This window comes from Octodon degus, unplaced genomic scaffold (assembly GCF_000260255.1).
Source record: "Octodon degus isolate 3935 unplaced genomic scaffold, OctDeg1.0 scaffold00055, whole genome shotgun sequence".
Classification (NCBI taxonomy): Eukaryota; Metazoa; Chordata; class Mammalia; order Rodentia; family Octodontidae; genus Octodon; species Octodon degus.
The window spans coordinates 8,574,830-8,598,806 of record NW_004524631.1 but is presented as its reverse complement, the minus strand read 5'-3'; the positions used below and the strand labels follow the sequence as shown (position 1 = coordinate 8,598,806).

At 41.5% G+C, this 23,977-nt stretch overlaps 1 protein-coding gene across 6 annotated transcripts in view; it reads right to left on the bottom strand.

The window, feature by feature from the left end:
* Golim4 (golgi integral membrane protein 4) overlaps positions 1-22,309 on the bottom strand; it is an 83,060-nt gene extending 60,751 nt beyond the window's left edge. For all 6 annotated transcript variants that reach the window (XM_023717842.1, XM_023717843.1, XM_023717846.1 and 3 more), the window contains exon 1: positions 21,616-22,309. In XM_023717842.1, coding sequence (XP_023573610.1) covers positions 21,616-21,802 — 187 coding nt within the window. In that variant the 5' untranslated portion in view covers positions 21,803-22,309. The remainder of the gene's footprint in view (positions 1-21,615) is intronic.
* Between the last annotated feature and the right edge of the window lie 1,668 nt (positions 22,310-23,977).

Sequence of the window (23,977 nt, the reverse complement as noted above, 5' to 3'; positions counted from 1 at the left end):
CGTTGTGCCCCTTAAAGTATCCACTTCCTACTTAAAGCAACAGCATGCAGAGCAGAAGATTTTTTTTTTTTCTTTTTGAATGAATCCCTGAAAGATTCAACACTTCCTTAGGCAGAGCAAACTAAAACTTGGGAAAGCTTATGAGGTAGTCCTACAACAAATCCAACTACTACATGTTCATCAGAGCCAAAACATTAAAACACCCAAGTAAAATAAAATGTAGTCTATTAAGGAAAGTTGCTAAAAAGAGAAATAGCTATCATGCAATGTAAAAATAGGCCATACACAGCTAAACTAAAAATACACTTCTGTTAACAATTTCTTGAAAAAATTTTTGAGGAGGTAGTCAAACCATTCTCTACATGACAAGCATATATAATAAGGCTCTTTTCATATATTTTAGTCATTTTTGCATGCTGATTTTTAAATATAATCAAACAATTTATTAGTTTGGCTTATATACACCAAGTTTCTTTCTCCTGCAGTTGCTCAAACAATACAGTTCACTTCTTTGTTATATTGTGAAGACATTAAAAGGAACACAGCTTTATGGAATAAAATAGTAACTGCATGAAGAGGTCATTCCACTGCACGGCCACCTTCAATTCATGCAATTCCTTCAGCTCTGCCATCTTTTTCTTCTTCACTTCACTCACTCTCATGTGACTCACACTCTAATCCACTTTTCTTTACTAAAGAGCCCCTGAGTGAGGCACCATGTCTTCTTCAAGTTTGTAACATTACAGAATCTAGCACAGTAACTTCTATGTAAAGTCAATATTAGGTTAGCCAATGAAATCCATGTTCAGTATACACAATTTTAGAATACTAGGGAAAATGGAGAAAATTTTCCATATAAAATGATTAAAATAAAACCCAGGGCTTTTTATCAGTCACTTTCTCATCAGGAGTACAACATACTCACAAGCTGCAACTTAAAAAGAGGAAAAAGGAAGGCCAGCCAGATAGTTCAGCAGACTAAAGTACCTGCTCAGGCAAAGTGCAGGGATTGGGGTGTGATCCCCCAGGGAACCATATGCCATGCGGGCCCCGCCCCCAGGGTGCACTGAGATGGCAATTGAGACTGGGCATGGTGGTGCACACCTGTAATCCCAGCACTTGGGAGGCTGAAAACAGGAGGATCACTATGAGTTCGATCTGTGTAGTGTGCCCGTGTAGACCCTGTAATATATATATATATATATATATATATATATATATATATATATAGAGAGAGAGAGAGAGAGAGAGAGAGAGAGAGAGAAGAAAGGCTTATTTCGGCTGACAGCTTCAGTGGGTGCAGTCATGGTTCCCTAACTGCAAGCAGAAAGAGCAGAACAGCATGGAGGGGGCAAAATGCTGGCAGCATGACAACCAAGAGGCCAAGAGAGAAGGCAGCCAAATATGAAAATGCGTCCAAGTCACATCCCCAATGACCTATACCTTCTACTCAGCTCCAAACATCAAACTTTGGGGCTATTTTAGAATGAAACCACAGCAAGACTGAAAAGCCAATCTCTGTATAAATATGTCAAAAAAAAAAAAAAGTGGAGACTTACCATTGTGGTCTCTGTCTAGTTGTCCCCCCAAAACCTCATGCAGTCACTGGGGCAGGCTTCTAGAGTTTGTGATTAATTCTTGACTCAATACTGGGATTATGGGTGTCAGAGCTACATCTGCCCTGGGGCAGATAATCTGCATACAATATAAGGAAGGGGCAGAGGCTTGTTATCTGCTGCAACCGCTGCTCCTCCCTGTTGGCTGCTCCTCCCTGTTGACTCTCTCGCTGTTCTGCTGTTCTGCTGTTCTCCACGACCATGATCAGCTGCCCTCTGCCATGTGCCGCTCTGCCTTGGAGCCAGCTGAGTATGGACTGAAACCTCCACACACTATGAGCTAAGTAAACCTTTCCTTTCTTAATTTTGGGTGTCCGATATTTTGTCCCAGCAACAAAAGAAAAATAACTGAGATACTTACTTTGCCTTAAATTCAAGGATTAGAATAGTAGAGCCTGTTTTCTGCATGGAAAGCCCTAGCCATCTTATAGATAAGCAACACAGCAACACAAAATGAGATTTCATGCATCAATATGCGCAAAGAAGAAAATAATATGGGATATTATGGTGGGTTGGAATGAACTATGTTCATTTTTCTATTCATGGCGGTATTCCCTTAACACAGGAAGAGATGTAGTTATGACTGACAAAAGTATGAAAGATACAAGCTTCTCTAAAACCATCAGTTAAGTCTCCCTGTGTGCCAGAGCTGCACTGATGCTTGGCTTCTCAGCTGACCGAGGGATCCCCACCTCCGGGCACTGGTTCTGCTGTATATATCCCTCCCACAGAATACCAGGCTCGGTTTGCGTGACTAACAGCACACAGCCTAAGTGAGGGTTAGAACAGTCTGTGGTTTCCGCACTGGACTCCTTTCTTGGATCCCTCGCTCTGTAGGAAAAAGTTCTCACAGCATGAGGATAGCAAGCAATCTGCAGTGGGCACACATTGCAAGAAATGGCAATGACCATCCAATGGTGAGAAACAACCATGCCAGTAACTTGGAAGGAGATTCTCCCTGAAGACTGTAGCCTCATTAATTGCGTGACTATAATCTTACAAAAAGCCCTGAGTTGAATTAGAACCATCCAACTAAGCTGCTTCTAGATTCATGACACTCAGAAAACTGCAAGGAATAATAAATGCTTATAGTTTTGTTGCGTGAAGGTGTTGTATTTTGGGGTAAAATGTTGTACAGCAATAGATGACACTGCTACTTCTTAAGGAAAAGAAATGCCTTTAGAAATAACTAAAGCCTGAGCAAAGGCCTGAATTAAGTATAACCAGTGATTCACAGATCTTAGGGAAGAACATTCCAGATGGTGAGACTATAGGCAGGAAGACACCGAGAAAGGTGAGAGCTTGGGGTGTCCCTGAAACAGGAAAAAGGCCCATGTGGCTGGAATCATGAGAGAGAAATCCAGCAAGCAAGCAAGAGAAGGGTTAAAATGTCCTCCAAAGAGTGACAGAAAGTAATGTAACCTATTTTATACTTTGTAAATTACTGAGATACTGTGTAGGAGGAGGAAGGGCAGAGGTAGGAATTCTACATAGAAATGACTGTGTTAGCTCACTCAGGAGATGAAATATTGAGAGCTGTCATCCTTAGTAAATCAGATTAGGATTTAGAAAACAAAACAGGGCTTGGTGAGAGGCAAGCTATATCTGTATCTTAAAAGTAGTGTGAGTATAATTGTATAAACAACATCCAGGTAGCCTGCATCCTGCCATTAGAGTTTCTGAGTGACTCAGCATCAAACTACACTTGGGGCAGTTGATGTGATCCAGTGAGATATAACTCAAAATTCAACAAATCATTTGTTGATAAGGTGAGCTAGAAAGAAAGACCTATGTCCTTAAAAAGAATTAAGCAATCAAGGTCTGGTGAGATAGCTCAAAGGATTAAGTGACTGCTTTGGTAAGTGCAGGGACCAGGGTCTGATGCCCAGTCCTGCCTGCCCCGTCAGCCCCGCCCCCAGGGCAGGCTGAACCTGCAACCAAGTCTAGTCCTGTTGGCACAAGCCTGTAATCCCAGCGCTGGGGAGGCTGAAAACAGGAGGATCACTACAGGTCCGAGCTGTGTAGTGAGATCCTGTACCAAATACATAAAAAAATGAAAGAAGTAAGCAATCAGTAGAACTTTGTTTACGCAAAAAAACTAGTAAAAGGAAATACAGCAGGGATAGAAAAGGAATAGAAGGCAGTTCTTTAAGTTAGACAATGAATAGACTAGTAACTCCAGATCTACTTCCTGGTTTCATAAAGCATTTAGAGGATTTATTAGAGCTTAACAAGAATCTACATGTTTCAGTTAAATTTTTCCAGTCAGGCACCATTCACAAAAAATACATTAATGCTCATGTCAAAAAACCTGCCTCCTATTTCTTCTGCTACTAAATACACAAAAAGCGTGTCATGATGACTCAAAGGAAATAGCTACTTGTAAATGAAGTCCACATTCGCCCACCTGGATGCATGTTTTTAGCTTCTGACATTCTTACACTGAGATGTGAAAAATCAAGACTGGAAAAGTAAGAAATACGAAAATTGCTATTACACTTATCTCATTAAAGGCCAGTATAACAGTGGGCTAATTATACAAATGCACATCCTGTACCTCCATACCCACAACAGACAACTAACATTAAATGGAAAAATGAATAGGCAACTTTAAAAACAATGGTATTTTAAAGAAACTGCTTAAAAATCACACGACTACCTAAAAAGAATGATAAAGCATCCCCTTCTATGGATTTTCCAAAAACCTTTTTCCAAGGCAGTGTAAACATATAGTGGTCATAATAGGTACTAAAAAATCAAGAAAATAATAATAGCATAACTTCACTTGTTGTTTTATAAGAATCTAAGTGAACACACAACATATTTCATAAAAGGGAGACATTATTTATATTCACCAAAAGTTAACATAAATCTAAAATGTCCAAGTCCATCTGCTGATCCACACTCTAACTTACATAAAGTAGTACATAAAAATTAATCCTATGCCTTCTCATATCTCCTTTGCTACTAATCAGAACACTACATGTTGAAATTCTCTAGTAAAGATGTCCTACTTTTTTTATGTCACTAAACAAATAGTCATAAATACCCAAAGCCAAGGACAGCCCCATTCCCTTATGTTCTTCTTGATGACAGCAACTGAATAATCAAATTGATATCTCTCAAAAGGATCTATGGGCAGTGGATGTAAATGCAAATGGTTGTGGAATAAAATTAAATATTGATGTACTGACCTTTGTTTAGAATTCATTCTAGGTGTTCATTGTAAGTTTATGTCATCTGCCTAGAAATATGACTAAAACTAAGTCACATTTGGTAGGACTATTTTTAAAAGTCTGTATCAAGTCACTATAAAATAATTCTCCCAATAAAGAAGCTTTTTCCTTTAGCTTTTATATCATACACTATTTTGAAATTGACTGGTAAATAATGGTGCCATCATTCCAACCTGCTCAGCCCACACCGCTCGAATTACGCACCCACGTCTCGCCATGAGGGTTAGCAGAGTGTGGTTAGCAGGGTCCTCTTCGCTGTCCTGTTAATGTTGAGCTTGTCTGTGTGACTTGTCTGAGTGATGAAACGTGACCAGAAGTGACAACAGGCTACTTTAAAGGTTGCAACACTGGTTCTCCTCTGTTCTTGGCATCTACCAAAAGAAGATCATGCCTAGGGCACAAGCCTTTCAACTCAAGTCATAAACCAGACACATGTGGCGCCAACCTGAAACTGACCAGCAACTTGGCCCAGCCCAAGCAGTTAGACCCAGCCCAGCCCGTAAAGGCCAAACCACAGCCAAACTACAGACCTGTGGATGTGATTTTATCTGTTCTTATGCATTTGGTATTGTCAATCTTGGAAAATGTTATACTACAAAAACTGATCACGTTGATGCTCTGTGTCCTTACATGACTAGTCACATAAAATTGTATCAAATCACCCTGTCTACCTTAAGCAATTATACATAATTTTACTTGGCTATGTTTGAGGTAAACAGAATCTGAACTTTTAAAATAAATAGTGTTTTAAAGAAAAGGTAGTTGTTAAACAAAGGTATTCATCCTAGCTAACGTCTAATTTCCAGAAACTACAATACTCTAAAAAAGGGGAAAAATTATATTTAAAGAAACTTAAATAATAATTTTATAATCTCAAATATTTCTGCAGCTTACCAGCCAGTGCTCCAAGTGAAGTGAATGTAACACACCTTAAATTACTGATGTTCTATTATCTATTAGCACCTTTATTTAGAAATTTCTCAGTGGCTTCATTCCAAAGCTCCACATTTATAATTAGCTACTGCTAGGAGGGTGAATCAAGATGAATTAGTAGAAGTCTCGAATTGAAGATCTTTCTTTTTTATCTCCTGTAGAAATTTAGAACAATGTTCTTTTAGAAAGTCAACTGGCACAGATTTTTGTTTACGCAAGTATTTCATTAATTTTTTTCTATCATAATCTTTATGAGGCAAATTTTAGATTAACATAAGCTCAATTACCACTAGTAAAATGAATAAGATTGTAGAGAGTCATTTCAAAGAATGTCGCTGCACTTGATGATGTTTATATATAATAAAGCAAAACTATACTGTGAAACTTTGATGTATAAATTGCTCAACGTGAGTAACTACAGGTAATTCCCGTTTTCACCACTGTAAACACCTTCAAATTTAAAAATCACAAAATTTCATTTAGCAGTAATTTTCAAAATATTACTGTGACCTTTGTGGCATTACTCTCAAATGCTCACTGATATCCTTCCTGTTAAAGCAACACTGGCCACCTAAGGTTTGTAAACTTGTTTGAGGAAATTTATTTAATAAAAGGCAAGTTCTGGGCCTTTGTAACTCTGTTTTTAAAAACAAATCATTTTACATGACTCCCTTTCTCTATGGAAGTAGGAAAGTGATGCGTAAAGCAATTGTGAATGATGCCTAAGAGCAGATAAGCCTGCTCGGAGCCAAGCTGTCTCCTCCACAGTCTACCTCATGCAGGACTGTACGGGTCCCGCCTCTGAGTATTTAGATTTTAGTTGCTTTTATTTTGATCCTACTTTAAAACTTACACTAATAGTAGAACAGTGCTTAGAGATAGGACAAAAGAGGATATGATATAGCACTAATAGTGCAAGCAATTAATAATAATTTTGCACAGATTGTACAGTCCTTAAACTATACTCTGTTACTCAAAATAATCATCATCAAGCACATCCAGAAGCACTAGTCCTTAAAAAACAAAAGTTGAATGAACAAGACCATTCAGAGCGGCAATGACAAAAGACAAATGTTATCTATATATTTAATGTTATCTAAATGTCCATCGAGAGTACAAAGGATAAACTATGACAGAGGTCCACGATGGCATACCTGCAGAAACGGACCACTTACAACCTTCTAGAACACTTTGGATGACTCTCACAATGTTAGACAAAATAAGCCAGGCACCAGAGCATACTGTACAATACATTGCTTTATTTCATTTTTAAGAAGCACATAAACAGGTAAAACTAATTCTTGGTGATTATTCTTAGGGAGTAGAAGACAGGAACTGAAGGCAGAGTAAGGAATCAGTGAGGTCTCTGGCACTGTCCTGTGCTACAAGCCAGATGCTCGTCGTGCAGATTTATTTGTGAAAACTCACCAAGCAGTTGCTTTATAACTTGCTCACTATTAAGTATGTAACTCACAATTCAAATTTCAGTACATAAATCTCAAAAACTTTTTACCTAAGGGCCGGTGAGATAGCTCAGCCGTCCAAAGCACCTGCTTAGGCAAGCTTAGCAAAGCCCAGGGACCTTGGTTCTGGCACCACATGTTGTGCCGACCCCGTCCCCAGGGTGGGCTCTGAACCCGCCCTCTCCCCCCAAAAGAATTTTACCTAAGTAGATGTTATAGCTGACTGGGTTAACTCCCAGTATTTTATTTGTAGGGTTTGAATCTTTACTGATCATTAAAAAACAGTAACTAGTGAAAAAACTCAAAACATGAAGTCTAGAAGTACCTTCATTCAGTTTTAAACCTATCTATATAATTAATTTTACGTAGTTTAATTTATGCTCCAAAATCAAACATAATATTGCTTTAAATGTGTTAAAATTTGTTTTCTTATATAATGAACTCAGATAAAGTTACAAAGTCACTTAAAATGAAAACAGGTAGAAGATACTCTTTATATATCATTAATATAAATTCTTAAATTATCTTTAAAATTAACTTTTATTACACTATTGTTGATAATACACAGTATTAAGCTTTATTTTAATAAAATCACTTCAAAAGAAAAATAAAAAAAGGGCCAGCCAAATAGCTCAGCAGATTAAAGCTCCTGCAAGCAGGCACAGGGGCCGGGGTTTCATCCTGAGGCCTGCAGTATTGGCCCCAACCGCGGGGCACACTGAGATGGCAATTGAGACTGGGCATGGTGGCATGCACCTGTAATCCCAGCACTTGGGAGGCTGTAAACAGGTGGCTCATTACGAGCCCAATCTAGTAGTGAGACCCTGAACACCCTGTAGACTGTTCCCTAAAAATAAAAAAAAAAAAAAAAAATGCATTGTATATTTCTAGTGGCTACATTTAAAAATATAAGAAAGTATATGTTCACTATAATACACCAATGTTCCACACAATGTAACGATAAAATTAAAATGTAGTTCTATAAAAACAAGTTACATTTGAAACAAAAATATTTCAGACCACTGTAATTTTAAGTTTCAAATATAAATTAATTAAACCTAGATTTTAAAAAATCAAAGATTCAGTTCCTTGGTCATACTAGCTACATTTCTGGCGCCACTGCCACACATGACCAGTGGCCGCGGCTCTCAAGAGCACAGCTGTCAAGTCCTCTCTTGTATCCGAGGCTCAATATTTTTTTTTCATAATTTTCCTTACTTTCTTAAGGTAAAAAAAAAAAAGTACTTGAGGTACAGACTTTCAAATGCAGACACATGCAGAGCCCAAGCCAATAAAACAACCGCCAAGGCAACTGCACTGGGAACCCTGGTCAGCAGAGAAGCCCACCTGCCTCATCCCAAGTGGGCAGCCCATCATTCCCCACCCTGCAACGAATACAAATCTAGTATTGTGAGATCTTATGACATGTCCAAAGCACTAGAAAACCAGACATTTATGCAAAAACAAAAAAACCTTTCTTTTTCCAGGTAGACACTACCACGTAAGTTTTCAAAGCTCTGCATGAGCCAAAGGAAAACATATCCATATGGTGGTATTTTCAACCTGGGATCTTAAAACTTCTGTCATACCAATGTATGATTTATGAAGAGGAGTCACAATGACTTTCACATCTGGAAGCTAACAATCACAGCTAGGTGATCAGTTGAGTACTGAGCTTCAAAGACCCCCTATAAAGTCAAGGTGAAGCTAAAGAGGCTGAGCAGACTGCAGTGACTAGCAGCAGGGTCCCAGCAGGAGCTTCTGCCCTGTCCACAAGCCAGGATACATGATTGAGAGGACCCACGCTAAGGCAGGGAGCAGTCAGAGCCTCTAATTTAGCACCAAGAAGAATGTGCTAGGATAGAAGTGAAGGGTGGTGAACCTGAATTCCCTAAGATGTTTATCACCCTTATTACCCTGCAGCGCAGAGCAGCCTGCCGGCTTCCTCCAGGGCAAACGCGATCTGAGAAGATCTGTTTTGCTCTATGACTTCTATTTCTTCAAATTTAAAACAGTAGTAACACAGCACGCTGCTTCATGTATAACACAGGGCTGTTTTCATATTAAATGATACAGATATAAATCAATACAAAAAGTGCATATTTCTCACATAATTTTGAGATTTTAAATTATTTACTAAGCAACTGCAAGTCGATTTTAGGAATATGATTTACTAAAAGCCACATAAGCCTCTAATCAGGATTCTTCTTTAATTGGATGCAGAGATTGGTGGTTAACTGGTCAGGACTTTAGAAAACTAGCAACAAGCACCCTATAAACTCAGGCACGTGCAGCCTTGTCTGGAAGAGTCATGCTATGGGCCCAGGGGATCTCAATTCCAAGATAAAAGAACCTCAGAAAGAAACTTACCCCCAAAGCAGTGGTTCTTTTTTTTTTTTTTTTTTCCTTTTTTTTTAATGTATTTAGGACAGGGTCTATGGGGTCTACAGGATCTCACTATGTAGATCAGACTCGTAGGGATTCTCCTGTTTCAGGCTCCCAAGTGCTGGGATTACAGGCATGCACCACCACACTCAGTCTCCACTGGGTCTCAGCACCCCAGGGGCGGGGCCGGCATGGCATGGCCTCGATCAAATCCCTGCCGCTGTGCTCTGCCTAAGAAGGCACTTTAGTCCACTGAGCTATTGGGCCAGCCCTTAAATGATTTGAAGCTCTGATTAAAGCTACCACTTCTGACTTGGAAAAAGGTACATATATAGAAACAACATTTTCAGGATTCATGGATCCCTATGGATCTCAAGATGAAATGCTACCTTTACAAAAGAGAGCTTCACAGAGAACACACTCAGTGTGGTCTTAGGCAAGGGGCTGCTGCTAGATAGATGTCAGTGTAGAGGACAGCCAGAGGCTAACGGTTAAAACAAACCAGGCTATTCCAGTCAGAATACTGTGGGATTCTCAGGTCAAGATGTTTGGGAATCTACGTAAATCATTTCGCATGTGTTTGTAAACGTAACCACTTTCACTAACTAGTAGCCAGGCTGCCTCCTTGGACAGTCTCATCAGTAGAGAGCATCCTCCAGACTGGTGCATGTGGACCTTAGAGAGATTCAAAGTGAGCAAAGGAAAACTGTATGAAAAATACAAACAGCTAAGTCTTTTTTTTTTTTTTTTTTTTTTTTTCTGTATTTCTGACAGGGTCTACAGAGTCTCACTATGTAAATTGGATTCCTAGTTATCCTCCTATTTTTAGCCTCCCAAGTGCTGGGATTACAGGTGTGCACCGCCATGCCCAGACTCAATCGCCTTCTCAGGATGCTCCAGGGGCAGAGCCAGCACAGCAGGCCCAGGAATTGAACCCTGGCTGCTGCACTCTGCCTAAGCAGGTGCTTTAGTCTGATGAGCTATCAGACCAGCCCAAAGTAAGTCTTTTTTAAAACCACACTACATACTATCAACACATTATAATGTTGTGGAAAATTTCCTCTATTTTTGTATTTTGAAAGACAGCAGACAAACAGTTACGAGTCCAGCACCCATGTGAATACCACCGTAAATAGGGGGTCCCAGAAACCTCAAGTAATGGGAGTATAACGGCAGAAAACTGGTTCCCACACTCAGAACAATGGAGGGGCAGCCGAGACCGCATCTACCGAGACTTAACAGCAGCTTCTCACTGACACGAGAGAGCACACCTCTTCTTGAATCTTGAACATTGTGTGTCCCAAGCTTGACAAAACACTCTAGTCACTCACGATATAATTTCCTATAGAAATATACTCTGGACAGAAGACATCAGACACTCAGCTGATTAAAAACTGGTATTACTATTGATTTTAGGCAAAAGAAATATTGATCTCATGTATTTCTTGACTTGCAAAGTAGGGGTAAATGAACAAGGTGAAATCACAGTCATGCAATTACTTATCTTTATTTTATACTAAGGTATCTTTTGAGGACCAGTAAACTACAGAATAATGATCATCTATCAGAAAACGAGGTCTTCACCAAATGCTACAGTCTATAAAATCAGAAACAGATGAAATAACACATGAACACAACGCACCACCTTCCTATCTACTCATCACGAAATATTGTTACTTGGCCTAGCAGGGAATCTTTACAGATTATCACTGGGTTTTGAACCCCCCTCCCTCCAGGAGATGTGCCTTCCACTTTGTTACTTCTCTTTATTGGTACAGTTGGCACTTCTGAGACTCACACTGACTTTTTAAGTTTTTCAGGTCTGATGGTTTCATGCCTAACAACTGCCCTCTGAAGTGCATGATTTTGTGTGTCACTGCTTGCTAACATAGTTCAAAATAATAGTAAGCCACTTTTAAGAAGCAGTAAAACACTGTCACAAAACCGCTAAAGCAGATAATTCAAGAAAACAGGAACACAGCCAGGTAGATAGCAAACGCTCAATGAGCAGTATAACACGATGACTTCAAAAAATGGTGATGTTGCCCACAGTACCAACGGGCATTATTCAAATGTGCACGAGTTCAAACTCTGACCTTATGCCGGGCAGCTACTAAGCTGGCCCTCAACGGTCCTACCTTCTGCTATGCACAACCTCACAAAGGCTCTCTGCCTAAGAGTGGACTGAACTTCGTGACTAGATTCTAGTGAACAGCACAGGACAGAAGTGACAGAAAATCACTTCCAAGGTTAGGTTCTAAACTACTTCCGCTTCTCTCTGGGTGCTAGTACTCACGCTCTCCCTTTCCTGAATCTCTTGCCCTAAGGGTCAGCCATCATGCAGCTAGCTGGTGTACCGGCCTCGAGAGTGACTTTAAAAGTGGATCCCACCTGAGCCAATTTTGAAGAACATCCTTCAATTCCAGAACAATTCAGAGATAACTTCAGCAGAGAACTGTCAATCTGAACTGCAAGGTATAGAGACAATACAAAATAGGAAGAGACTGTGGATCTCCAAAATTTTACCCGCAGGAAGGAGGGATGGAAAGCTAATCAGCTGCAAAAACTGTACATTCTACCTTTTGAGAAAGAGGAAGGATGACTCAAACAGTGGAACTAAGAGGCCAAAGGGTAGTTAAGAGCTGTGGACAATTCTTCCCAAACTGAAGAGCTGATGCGGGCCATTTGGCAGTTTAGAATTCAGTGACTCCTACATATTTCACATTGTCTGTCTTTTCTGAATGGGAACATCTCAGTATCTTACACCTGCCCTACTACTGAATTTTGACTGTGTTAATGGCAGATAATTTAAGTCTTGAATTTCACAGACCTGCAGAGGAAGAGGAACTGAGCTTGAAGTTATATTTAAGAGCTATATCAAAAGAACCTCACCCACGCCTGGATCAAATGTGGACAACTGCTGGATTTTGAACGGATATGTATATAAAAGAAGATTTATTTTTTATCTTTCAAAGTAGTGCTTGATGTCAGTATTACTGAACTTGTTTTAGGGTATCCTGACTGCTGAATAGAAAGTGCATCCTTTTTAAAGTTCCCTCTAAGTGTCCCTTAAATGGTGAACTACTGATGCAGTACAGCAGATATTCCGGATTGGCAACATTCAACTTCATTAGTGTAAAACTTGATTCAGTTGCTCTATTCAAACAACATTCAGGGCTGGGGAGATAGCTCAGTGGAATAACTGCTTGCCTTGCAGTGCAGGGTCCTGAGTTTGATCCCTGGTACCACCAAAAAAAACCAAACAAACAAAATTCAGAAATCAAATACTTACCGAATGCCCTACTTTAATCTACTTCTAATACTTTTGGCATTACAGTTATTGTCAAGACAGTACATAAACAATGTCAAAGATCTCTTAAATATCTCTGCAATTTTCTGTTGCTTATAATTAAAATTCCAATTAAAGAAAATATCTTAATGAAATGTGAACTGGAAAAGGGAATGTTTGATTCCCCTATAAATGATGATAGTTTTTGTATTAACTTACTTTCAAAAGAAAGTAAATGGTATCATTCTAGTGTTCTATAAAGCCTGTCCTTGGACTGTCGGCACATCTTTCACTTTTCTATTCGTTATCATATTGTGATATTTTATGTACAAAAATAGTTAAAGCAATATTTTTAAATGTCAGGCTGTTCTAGACAGCAGTTTATTTCATGCCCATGTCCCTGTAGGCTACGAGCCTGTTTAGTGAGGCTTAGTAGTAAAGGCCAATGACTGACAGGCATGTCTTCAATAGAAGCATGCATAGGCCAATGAAAACAAAAATCACAAAAGTGCCATTCAGAACGTACACAGCATTATTTAAAATCAGCAATGCCCACTTCTGCTCCAACTGAGTAGAAGGCGCTGCTGGTCTAGAAAGGGTAGCACAGGGCCTGGAGGAATGCCATCTCATCCTGGAAGCCAGGGCACGTGGGCACCAGGATTCGTTTGAGGAACAACGGTTATTCATTAGCACATCTCAAAATTGAGTTTATTAAAATTTATTGTCTCTGTCAGATTTGGTCAGCTAATGCATCCCTCAACTGCAGACACGGGGTACCTCATACATGAGTTCTCACCATATGTACACAAAGCTGCAAAGTGTATATTAAAGCGTTGCCAAATATTTCTTTTCACCTACACTAGGCTTCTGAAAAGAAAATTTATACCATGACCTTATCCATTCAAATTTTTATTCATGTGCATGAATGGATAATTTAAAAGTTATATATCAGAAAACAATCTTTAACAATCATTAAGTTCGAGTAGTGTCAGTTTTCTCTCTGGGAAAACAAATAGGTGCTGAACTGAGGAGAGAAATCCTAGCAGCAAACTGAGTTTCTTACCAGAAGAAACTGCAGAGGAATTAGACGTTTTTCATTATGCAATTTGATGTTTCAGGCAGCATCTGCATGCACCTACTGTCAACTCCAGCAACTGAGCACCAAACAAACACAGCCCTCACAACAGCTGCAAAGGCCCCACACCCAGGAAATGCGGCCTCAGGTAATCATGCCTGATATTTCTGATTCTAAATTTTATCTTGACTCCTCATACAACCCAACTAACCTACTTTCTCAAAATCAAGACTGTCATGAGAGACACTAAAATAATTTTGAGGGCAACAGAGAACAGTGGAAAAAACACAGCTGGGACATCACGTGGGGCATTCTCAGCTCAGTTGTGTTAGACCAGATCTTAACCCCCGCAAGCTAATTAACCCCTAGGCCTTGGACCGCTCCTTCTCACCAAAGTGCAGGCGTTGCTGAGACAACAATGTGTGCAACGTGCTTAGCGAGTGTGTGAACATGTAGGCACTTGATAAATGTTATACCTTAAGATAATTCAATCTCTTCAAGCAAATCTTCAAACTTGTAGGATTTTTTTTTTTTTTTTTTTTTTTCAGAACCAGGGATTGAGCTCAGGCCCTCCTGAGCTATCTCCCTGGCCCCCAAAACTTCAAAATTTTATCAAATTTATTTCAAGTATCCGTGGCTGAAATGGAAAATGTAATAGAACATTTTTCTTTTACAATCAGTTACATACATATAATTTTTACTTCTAAACAAACCTACAAAATCCTCAAACTACCCACTGGCAAAAGTAGCAAACTTTTTGTCCTCAATGAAAAAGAAAAAACAAAACTCAAAATGCAAAAGGGCAATGTTTAGTTGCTATCATGTAAAGGATCTGGGAGTTTTTTTTTCTTCCGCCCCAAAAGGGGCCAAAATGGTAGCAAAGACGGAGTGAGAATGCCTCCAATTAAATGTTTAGTGGACTCTACAAACAGCCATATTTAGAACACAACACAGACCACTATTACCTACTGCATGTAGTAAAAGGTGGAAAAACCACAAAGAAGCCCAATACTAAACCAGCAGTAGCAGTCCTTATCAACTAAGAAATAGTAGTAAAATCCGGGTGTGGTGGCGCATGCCTGTAATCCCAGTGCTGAGGAGGCTGAAAACAGGAGGATCACTACAAGTCTGAGCTACGTAGTGATACCCTATACTAAATACATAAATAATAATAATAAAGAAATAGTAGTAAGACCATGGTCCAGGGCACATACTAAGTCTCGTCACTTTAGACCCATTTTCTGTAATCCACACAAGTATACTAGATAGACATCTTTGGGTCCAATTCAAAAACAAACTCAGAGAAGTTACTAGCCTGCTGAAGGTCACCTGACTGATTAGCACCGGTTATATGCGGGCCCAAGTCCACTTTCTCTTCACTGTTCTCTACTACTTTCTTTTAATGTGACGATATAAAGAAAAATCTCCTCCATGCTTCAAAAAGTATCAGCTGATAACAGTCCTGTTCTTCTCTCTCTGTCCTCGTTTTTTCTGTGCAATTCTCTGCTTTTTGGTCTATACCACCTCTAGGTTTCATTTACCTAACTCATATTTACTTACTCCTTCAATCCCTGAAATCTAGTCTTCCACCCAAACCTCATATAAAAGTTGTCCTTGGAAAGACAAAAAAATTTAAAAAGTGAATCCGAAGTTTTCAGTCATGCATAATTCTCTTAGAAGGTTCAACCAAAACTTTATTCTTATTATAGCATAGACTTGCTTCTGATATTAGAGGAGTGACTGAGGCAGGCACAGTGCATGGGAGGATTGTAGATTCTCCTATAAATCATATACATTTAACAGAAGGCTATTCTGAGTCAGAGTTTCAAAAAGCATCTAGAAGCTTTAATCATTTAATCAGGGAATACATGTTTTAAAAGATTGAATTTGAAGAATAATTTTTTAAGCAACAAAAGCCTGAAAAGTATCTCCTTTTAACTGTAAGATAAACTGCAGTGAAGATACTATTTATTATTTACTTATTTAAATGTATTTGGTGGAGAGTCTCACTACACAGCTTAGACTTGTAGTGATCTTCCTGTTTTCAGTCTCCCCAGTGCTGGCATTACATACAGTTGTGCACCACCATGCCCGGACTCGGTCACCGGCTCAGCATGCAGAGGGCAGGGCCAGCACGGCATGTGGTGCTGGGAATCAAAGCCTGGTCCCTGTGCTTGCCTAAGCAGGTGCTTAGTCGGTTGAGCTATCTTGCTGGCCTGAAGAAGATGCCTATTTAATGGGCAATGTCTAAATGATGTTTGTAAGTCCTCCTAACTTTGCAGTTGAAAATGACTACACCTCCTACACACTGTCCACTTTTGAGGTCTAAATCAGAGGTCTGTGGACCACTTTGTTGCTTAGGTGCTTTCCAAATAGTCTAAATGCAAACTTCCTATTCTATGCACAGTACACCAGCTAATACTATTGATCCTTCTGCAACACATTATATGTACTATTATCCCAAGGAAGTTAACTAATTTACACAAGATAACAGAGCCAGTAAAAAGGACAATGGAAACTAAACCAAAGGACTTTGACTTCTCATTATTGCCTTCCATAAACAAATTTACAGGCAGAGAGAAATTACAACATAGGTATAGAACTACTGAGATCCTGCTACAGGGCATGAACGAGGCACTATAGATAAAGAATTTTTAAAAATAAATAAATGATATTCAAATAACGGAACTTAACAAATAAAGGGTATACAGATGAATGTCCATTTTGTATCTGTGTTTTCAAAGTGGTTTTTAGGATAGATATATAGTTACATTCTCTTAATGAATAGAGTGATTTGTTCTAATGGTGTTTGTAAATAGGATAACATGTCTGCATCTTGTATAGCAATTAACCACTAGGAAGAATGTATGCAATGTGTTAATTATTGAAACTGACCTACCAATGTGATTTGAAACTGTCTCATTTGTTTATCAATAAAATTATGGGAAAAAAATAAAATAAAAAGAAATAAATCCATTAACTTTAAAAAAATAAGGGGCTGGGGAGATGGCCCAGTGGAATATGCGCTTCCCTGGCAAGCGCAAGGGCCTGAGTTCAATCCCTGGTTCTGCAAAAAAGAAAAAGAAAAATATAAATAAATAAATAAATAAATAAATGAAGAAGGAGGAGGAGGTGGAGGAGGAAGACTAGAAGCAGCCTGGTTCTGACCTTTTCTTTTTCAATAGGACTTGTGGATAATAAAGTAACCAATAATAACGTGTCCTCATGCTTAGGCTGGTGCACCAGAGGCTAAAGGTACAGAGGAACAGGACACAAGCACAACAAACAACCTGACACCTAGAAGCACCAAGCATTTTTTACTATAGTAAGTACAATGGTGAAAATAGCGATCTGAAACTGCATCCATCCGCACATTCACATTATGTAGAGCCTTTTCAATGGTTCCTGATCGCTACTTGGAACAGCAAAAGCAGCACAATGCATATTATAATACAGTGTCGTAGAAATATAGGACTCTTTGCCTCTACACTTCACCACCTCTTTTTAAAAGGCTCAAAATTCTTTTTCCCAGCTCTTACTGCACATGGTTATTGCCTGAGAAGTTGCATTCCTCTCCTCATCTGATATGATCCAGAGTTCATCTGTCACTATAGTATATATTTATGTCAAGGAAGAGCTCTTCTCCAAAGTACACTGGCTTTACTATTTTTCTTGATATTCATCTAGAAATAACAAAAAAGGGGGTGACTAATTAAGCATATGTAGGTCATCTTCTATTGAACAATAGGTTATACTCTAGAGAGTCCTTTGAAAGTAGGTTATTTTTACCTCAAGTACATTTTGTTATATGAGACTGACATGCTACCTACTGTGCTAATGGGGCACCAAAGTACATGGGGACCGCTAGGTGACCCTACTGGGCTGTTCCACCCAAGACACACTGTGTACAGACACATAGAAGGACACACACATGGCTTGAGAACAGCAAAAATATGTTTTAATGTTAAATAAGTGCTGTGCAGGCCAAAATTTATTTCCTTTGCCACCAGCACGTGACCTCTGCTCCATTTCTCTTTATAGAGAAATCCAGTCAGTTTCAGGATTTTAGCCCAGCCATACCATGAGAAAATGAGAAGAACTATCTGACATCAGAGAAGCGCTCTGACTGCAACAATAGCCCTGCTTTTGTAAGCAGGTCCTACTACGTGCCACGTCTGTGCTAAGGGATCTGTGAATGCTATATTATTTAGTTCTCACAATAAACCTATGAGTCATTCTAATCTCCGTTTTAGAAATGAGAACGAGATCCAAATTCAGACACAGAAAATGCAAAAGTAAAATTTGAATCATAGTAGGGAAACAAGTCTGTTTTTAATACATGCTTGGGAAGAGGCTAATACTATTTAAGGCCAGCAAGGACAGGAAATGTCTAAAGAGGCTGCACTGTAAGATTATGGAGGTGTGATTCTCAATGAAGGCTGCTCCCTGGACTTGGAATCAGCTGCAGAGCTTTAAAGAGTGGAAAGCCTGGGCTTCCCCTCCCCAGCAGGTGGTGGTCCAACTGGTCTGGGGGCCACTGGGTGACCCTACTGGGCTGTTCCACCCGAGACACACTGCGTACAGACACAGAGAAGGATATATGCATGGCTTGAGAACAGCAAAAATAGGTTTTAATGTTAAGTAAGTGCTGTACAGGCCAAAATTTATTTCCTTTGCCACCAGCATGTGGCCTCTGCCCTATTTCTCAGTATAATTACTGTGCTATAATGGGAGGGAGAGCAAAAGGGAGATAGGTGGATAGATAGGCAGATTTCCTTTAGTTGAGGGTGTTGTGCAGGCTTAACTTTTTTCTCAGTCAACTCTCCACACCATATGAGACTATTCTAGAATAAAATGTATACAGGTACCCCGTTAGCGCAGTAGGTAGCATGTCAGTCTCATATAACAAAATGTACTTGGGGTAAAAATAGCCTACCTTCAAAGGACGCTCTAGAGTATAACCTATTGTTCAATAGAAGATGACCTACATATGCTTACTTAACAAGTGGATACTGCTAACAGATTATAGAACCAAACTGCTTAAGCTTTTGCGTGAGGCACATTTTAAAGGAAAGCCACTCTTAATCCAACCCAGGCCAACAGAACCCACCTAATTAAACAAATCTCAAGAAGGCAGCATCTAATGATCCAGAAACCCACCTATGTAGGTGGTACGTAGCCCAGCTGAAGAAAACATCATTAGTCACTGGAAAGAAAAGCAAAAGCTGTGTGTCGTCAGAAAATGATCATCAAATTGCAGATGTGAAATGCAAAGTAAATTTTACAGAAGTTGAGAACGAATCCATTTTAAAGAGAAGCTTGAACCTGATGGTAAAATAATTCTTCCCACGCAATCATACTGTCAATGTCACAGCACAACAACTCAAAAGCAAATGGCAAAAGAGTAAATTAAGAAATGAATTAGTGAAGCCCACCCATTCAAACTAGAGAAGCACATTTCCATCTTAACAATTCTGTATTGCCATTTACCAGCACCACCACTCAACACCACCAGCAAGAATTAGAGTGAGAAAATTAAGGTTGATTTTCTTTTAATTATTTAATTATTTATTTATTGGATACGGGGTCTCACTACACAGTTCAGACTCGTAGTGATCCTCCTGGCTCAGCCTCCCCAGCTCTGGGATTACTGTCATGCACCAGCACACCTGAGATTGGAGCCAGCACAGCATGCATAGGGTTCTGGGGCCAGCAGGGCATGCAGTACCAGGGACTGAACTCAGGTTCTTGCACTTGCCAGGCAGGCACTTAGACCACTAAGCTATTTCCCCAGCCCTCAGGTTGATTTTCAAAGTGGGACAAATGAAGTCTGTGATTAAGAAATGCATCAGTAACTGAGGCAATGGAGCTCCCGGGCAAAATATTTTGCTATTTAGTTGGATTTTCAAGAAACAGAGACACAGACATGAAACCTAGGAAAGGAGATCAAAGTGTTTGGGATTAACTTTCTCACCAGGGGTCAGACTTTTTGCTGCGAGTGTGAATAAATATATACTGACCATCACTGCTGTCAACCACTGGATAGCACTTGTGCAGCACTCTGGTTACAATGCTGAACACACAGCCCCAGCCTCTAGGAGTCTCCTCAACTAAGAAGCAAAAGTAAGTAACCCCGAGGCACACCCTTCGCAGTTGTATCTCTGACAGTCCTCTTGTTGTACTACTAGACATTAACATCTCCCTTGGTCTAACTGCACTAAAATTCACCAGGAAACTGTTGATAACTAACTTCTAAATGATTAAGTAAACAGCCTCCCTTCCAATACAACTCATGGGCACATTTCAACAACAAGTTTCAGGATTTTTTAGCCTAAGAGTGTATCAAAACAGATTTTCATTTTGAACCAAGTCCAGCCACATTATTCTTATTGCCTGTGGCTCAGTGTGCTAAAAATATTTTCCTTTCTTCTAAGTTGGGAAGAACAAATAAGACCAAGCAATCAGCTGCATATCGTTTTCTCTCATCTTAAATGTTTTACTAGAAAACACTCAGAATACCTAGAGCAAGGAAAAGGCATCTGTTTTATATTTGTATACACACACACAGAGAAACCCCCTTCTGTCTGGAAATATAAAATAGGCTGTATTTGCATTATCAGCAAAAGCTATCAGCATTTCACTACTTACTGCTTTGGTGGGGAGGGGGGTTCCCTAAATAAACCACAAGTACAGGTGAGAGCTAAAAGCTTTCTCTCTGTCTCCTCTTCCTCTGTGTGTATGTGTGTGTGTGTGTGTGTGTGTGTGTGTTTATAAACATATACATTATATCCCTGTAACAAACCCAAGCATGCCTTAGCTTGCAGTCATGCACCATTTATATTCCTGAAATTTACATGAAAGAAAATGGCTAACACAGAAGGAGCTTTAAGTCTTTCTACAGGTTTTGATTCCAATTTTGTTTGCTGTGCCCAGAACGGTCAAAATGTGTGTTTCTTCCCTTTGGCTTCATAAGACTACTTGTGAAACATGCACATGCACACGCACGAACTGTGTAATGAGCTAAAAGCTACTCAGAAAGACAAACTTTAGAAAAATTTCAAAAACCTGCAAGGTAGTGAACAGCGTGTACTTCTCCCACACCCTACATCTCAAGTCACCTGTTAAACTAAGAGAGTAAAAAGAAGAAAAAAAAAAAATCCTAGCAGATCTAAGTTCCTTTTGACAGGCCCATAAATTTGGGTTTAATAATAGTTTTTGTTTTTGTTTTTCCTCGAAAACCAGCAGTTTGAGAAGGTGACTGAGAAAATCCACGGGAAAGCAAACACCTAAAAACCAGGCACCGTGTCCCCTCGGGATGGGCTGGCAGAGAGCCTGGCAGGCTTTTCGGCCGGGCCTTTGACAAGTGCTATGGGAAACGCCGGACCACAGGCTGCGGCATCCGATTTGATTTCAAAGGTAACCGCTGAGAAGAGGACGAAAGATGGGGAGGTCAGAGTCTCTGACCCTGCCCCTCCGCCCCCCACACCGCAACCTTGGTCCACGCTCTCAGAAACCCATGAAGGTCAGAGGTGGCACCTGCGGTGACAATGAGACACCAAAGCCACTCTCGCGGAGGAGAAAAGTTTGCCACTGGCCGCGCGCGTCCCGCTAACCGTACCTTGCAACTGGGCAGAGAGAGACTCCTGGTGCTGCTGGTACTTGAGCGCCACCGCCTCGGCTTTCCGCAGTTGCGTCTGCAGCTCGTAGTAGAGCATCGCGCCGTAGAGAAAGCCGAACACCACGGTCAGCAGGAGCAGCGTCTGGAAGATCCGCTTCTGTTTTCGGGAGCACATCCCGTTGCCCATAGTCCCGCCTGTGCCCGGAGCCGCAGCCGTCGCCGCCGTGTCCACTCCTCCTCCGAGCGAGCGCGCGCCTCAGCAGCGGTCCCCGCTCCGGGTGGCGGGACGCGGCATGAGGAGGAGACGCGAGACACAAAAGCGGGGCCGTGGGGGAGGTGGCGCCCGCTCAGCCCCCGCGCGCGGCGGGACGCGCAGCCATCGACGCCGCCCGGGCAGCGGCCGCCGAACTTGTGCGGGGCTGGCGGTGCGCGCGAGCCCGGGCCCGGGCGGGGGCCCTCCGCATACTTCTCCCGGCCGCCGCGCCGGTCCCCAGACGCCGCCCGCCGCCGCTGTGCTCCTGCTCCCCACTTTTGGCCCCACTATCCCTGGAGACTCGCGGAGTCCCGCCCTGACCGCTCCCCTCCCCCTCGCTCCGAAAGCCACTCCGCGACTTTGCGGCCACCTCTCCCGAAAGCAGAGGGCGCACGCCCAACAAAGGTACCGGCGGCGCCCGCGCGGCAGCTGACTGCGAGCGGGCTGACCGGGACCGAGCGCAACGCGGGGACGGGCGAGCCGGTGTCACTGACGGGACTGCTCCAGCCTCAGCCTCGGCCGCCGCCACCTCCCACCCAACTTACGTGTCACCCGCGGCCCCGCTATTCTGGCCAACGGGATTCCGGGAGGAAGTCCCACTCGGGCTCCCAGCTCATTGGGCCCATTCGAGCCGCCGATCCCTCCCTTCGGGGTGGCAGAGCCGGGCTCCATTGGACGCCTGCTTTGTCCGTCCGACCCCGGCCTCGCCTTCCCTCCCAGCTCTGGGGCCAGCAAGGGGCTGCGTGGGCCGCCTGGCGCCCGGGTGCGCCCACGTGGAGCCCCGGTGGGTGGGGAGCAAGGGGCGGGGACTTGGGGACGGGCAAGGGACATGTCAGGGCCCAGCCTGGTGAGATTCAGGATGAGCTGCGAGCCACTGTGTGTGTGTGTGTGTGTGTGTGTGTGTGTGTGTGTGTGTGTATACGCGCGCGTTATCCAGCCCTCAGAGCGCACGTGGGGAGAGTACAGTGTATGTCTAATACAAAAAATGGCTCGCTGCGACTGCGTCCTCTCTACGCTTTAGGTCTTTTCCTGTTCTGTGGACGGATGCGGTGTACGCACCCGGGAGCGACTTGGCGCGACCGCTGTGATTGAACGGGAGGCGCCTCGCAGACTTCGCCTTGCCCGGTCCGCAGCCAGTTTCCCAGTCGGGGCGCATGTGTGCCTGCAGATGGGTGCGCGAGCCGGGAGACTCCTGCACGCTTTCTGCTCCGCTGGCCACGTGGGGTGGGAAAAGCAGTTTGCTGTTGGCAGAGGAAAAGAAATGATCTCATGTATTTCCCCTGGCTGCAAGCAGTAATTTAAAAAACAAATCTTACAGACTGAAACGAGCGTGCATTAATTTTGTCTTATGTTTTTGTTTTACTGGTGGCAAAAAAAAAATACATGAGCTACATTTCTAAATTGCATTTTAAAGGCCAACAAGGTTTTATACTTAGAAAAATGAGTAAAGCAAGCTTGATCCCAAACCTTTGCAAAGAAATCCGCAGTCCATTTGTTCTTTCTGGTTACTTGAGGTGGGTCCTGGAGTGAAGCTGAGTAATTTTGTTTCTGGTCTGACCTGAATTCTAAGCTAAATAAATTACTTCACAAGTGCATAAGTAGCATTATGACATTTGTGGCATAGAGCACGATTTTTATGTTCTTCTAACCGGACTTTAATCATCACCATCAATATTGTGTAGATCTGCTTAGCCAAATACAACCAAACATAGTTCCTGGTACTGAATTATTTTAGGGAGACTCGGAAGTTACCAGTTGTTAAAAGCCACAAAATGAGCCAAATTTACAACCTAGCTATACTGGGACACAACTACAGTGAAAATTAACTGTCCCTGACATGTTTTTCCTGAATAAAAAGTAATTGACGTTATAGTGTTCAAGTGTTTCTGTTATGGATGCCTTATCTTGCTTACCATAGCCAGGGTATTATGCTATATTTATACGTTGGTAAATAAAGAAATCCAAAATCCGCTGAGAAGGCGATTGAGACTGGCCTGTAATCCTAGCAATTGGGAGGCTGAAAACAGGAGAATCACTACAAGTCTGATCTATGTAGTGAGACCCTGAAGACCCAGCAGACCCTGTCCTGAATACAGAAAGGAAAAAAAA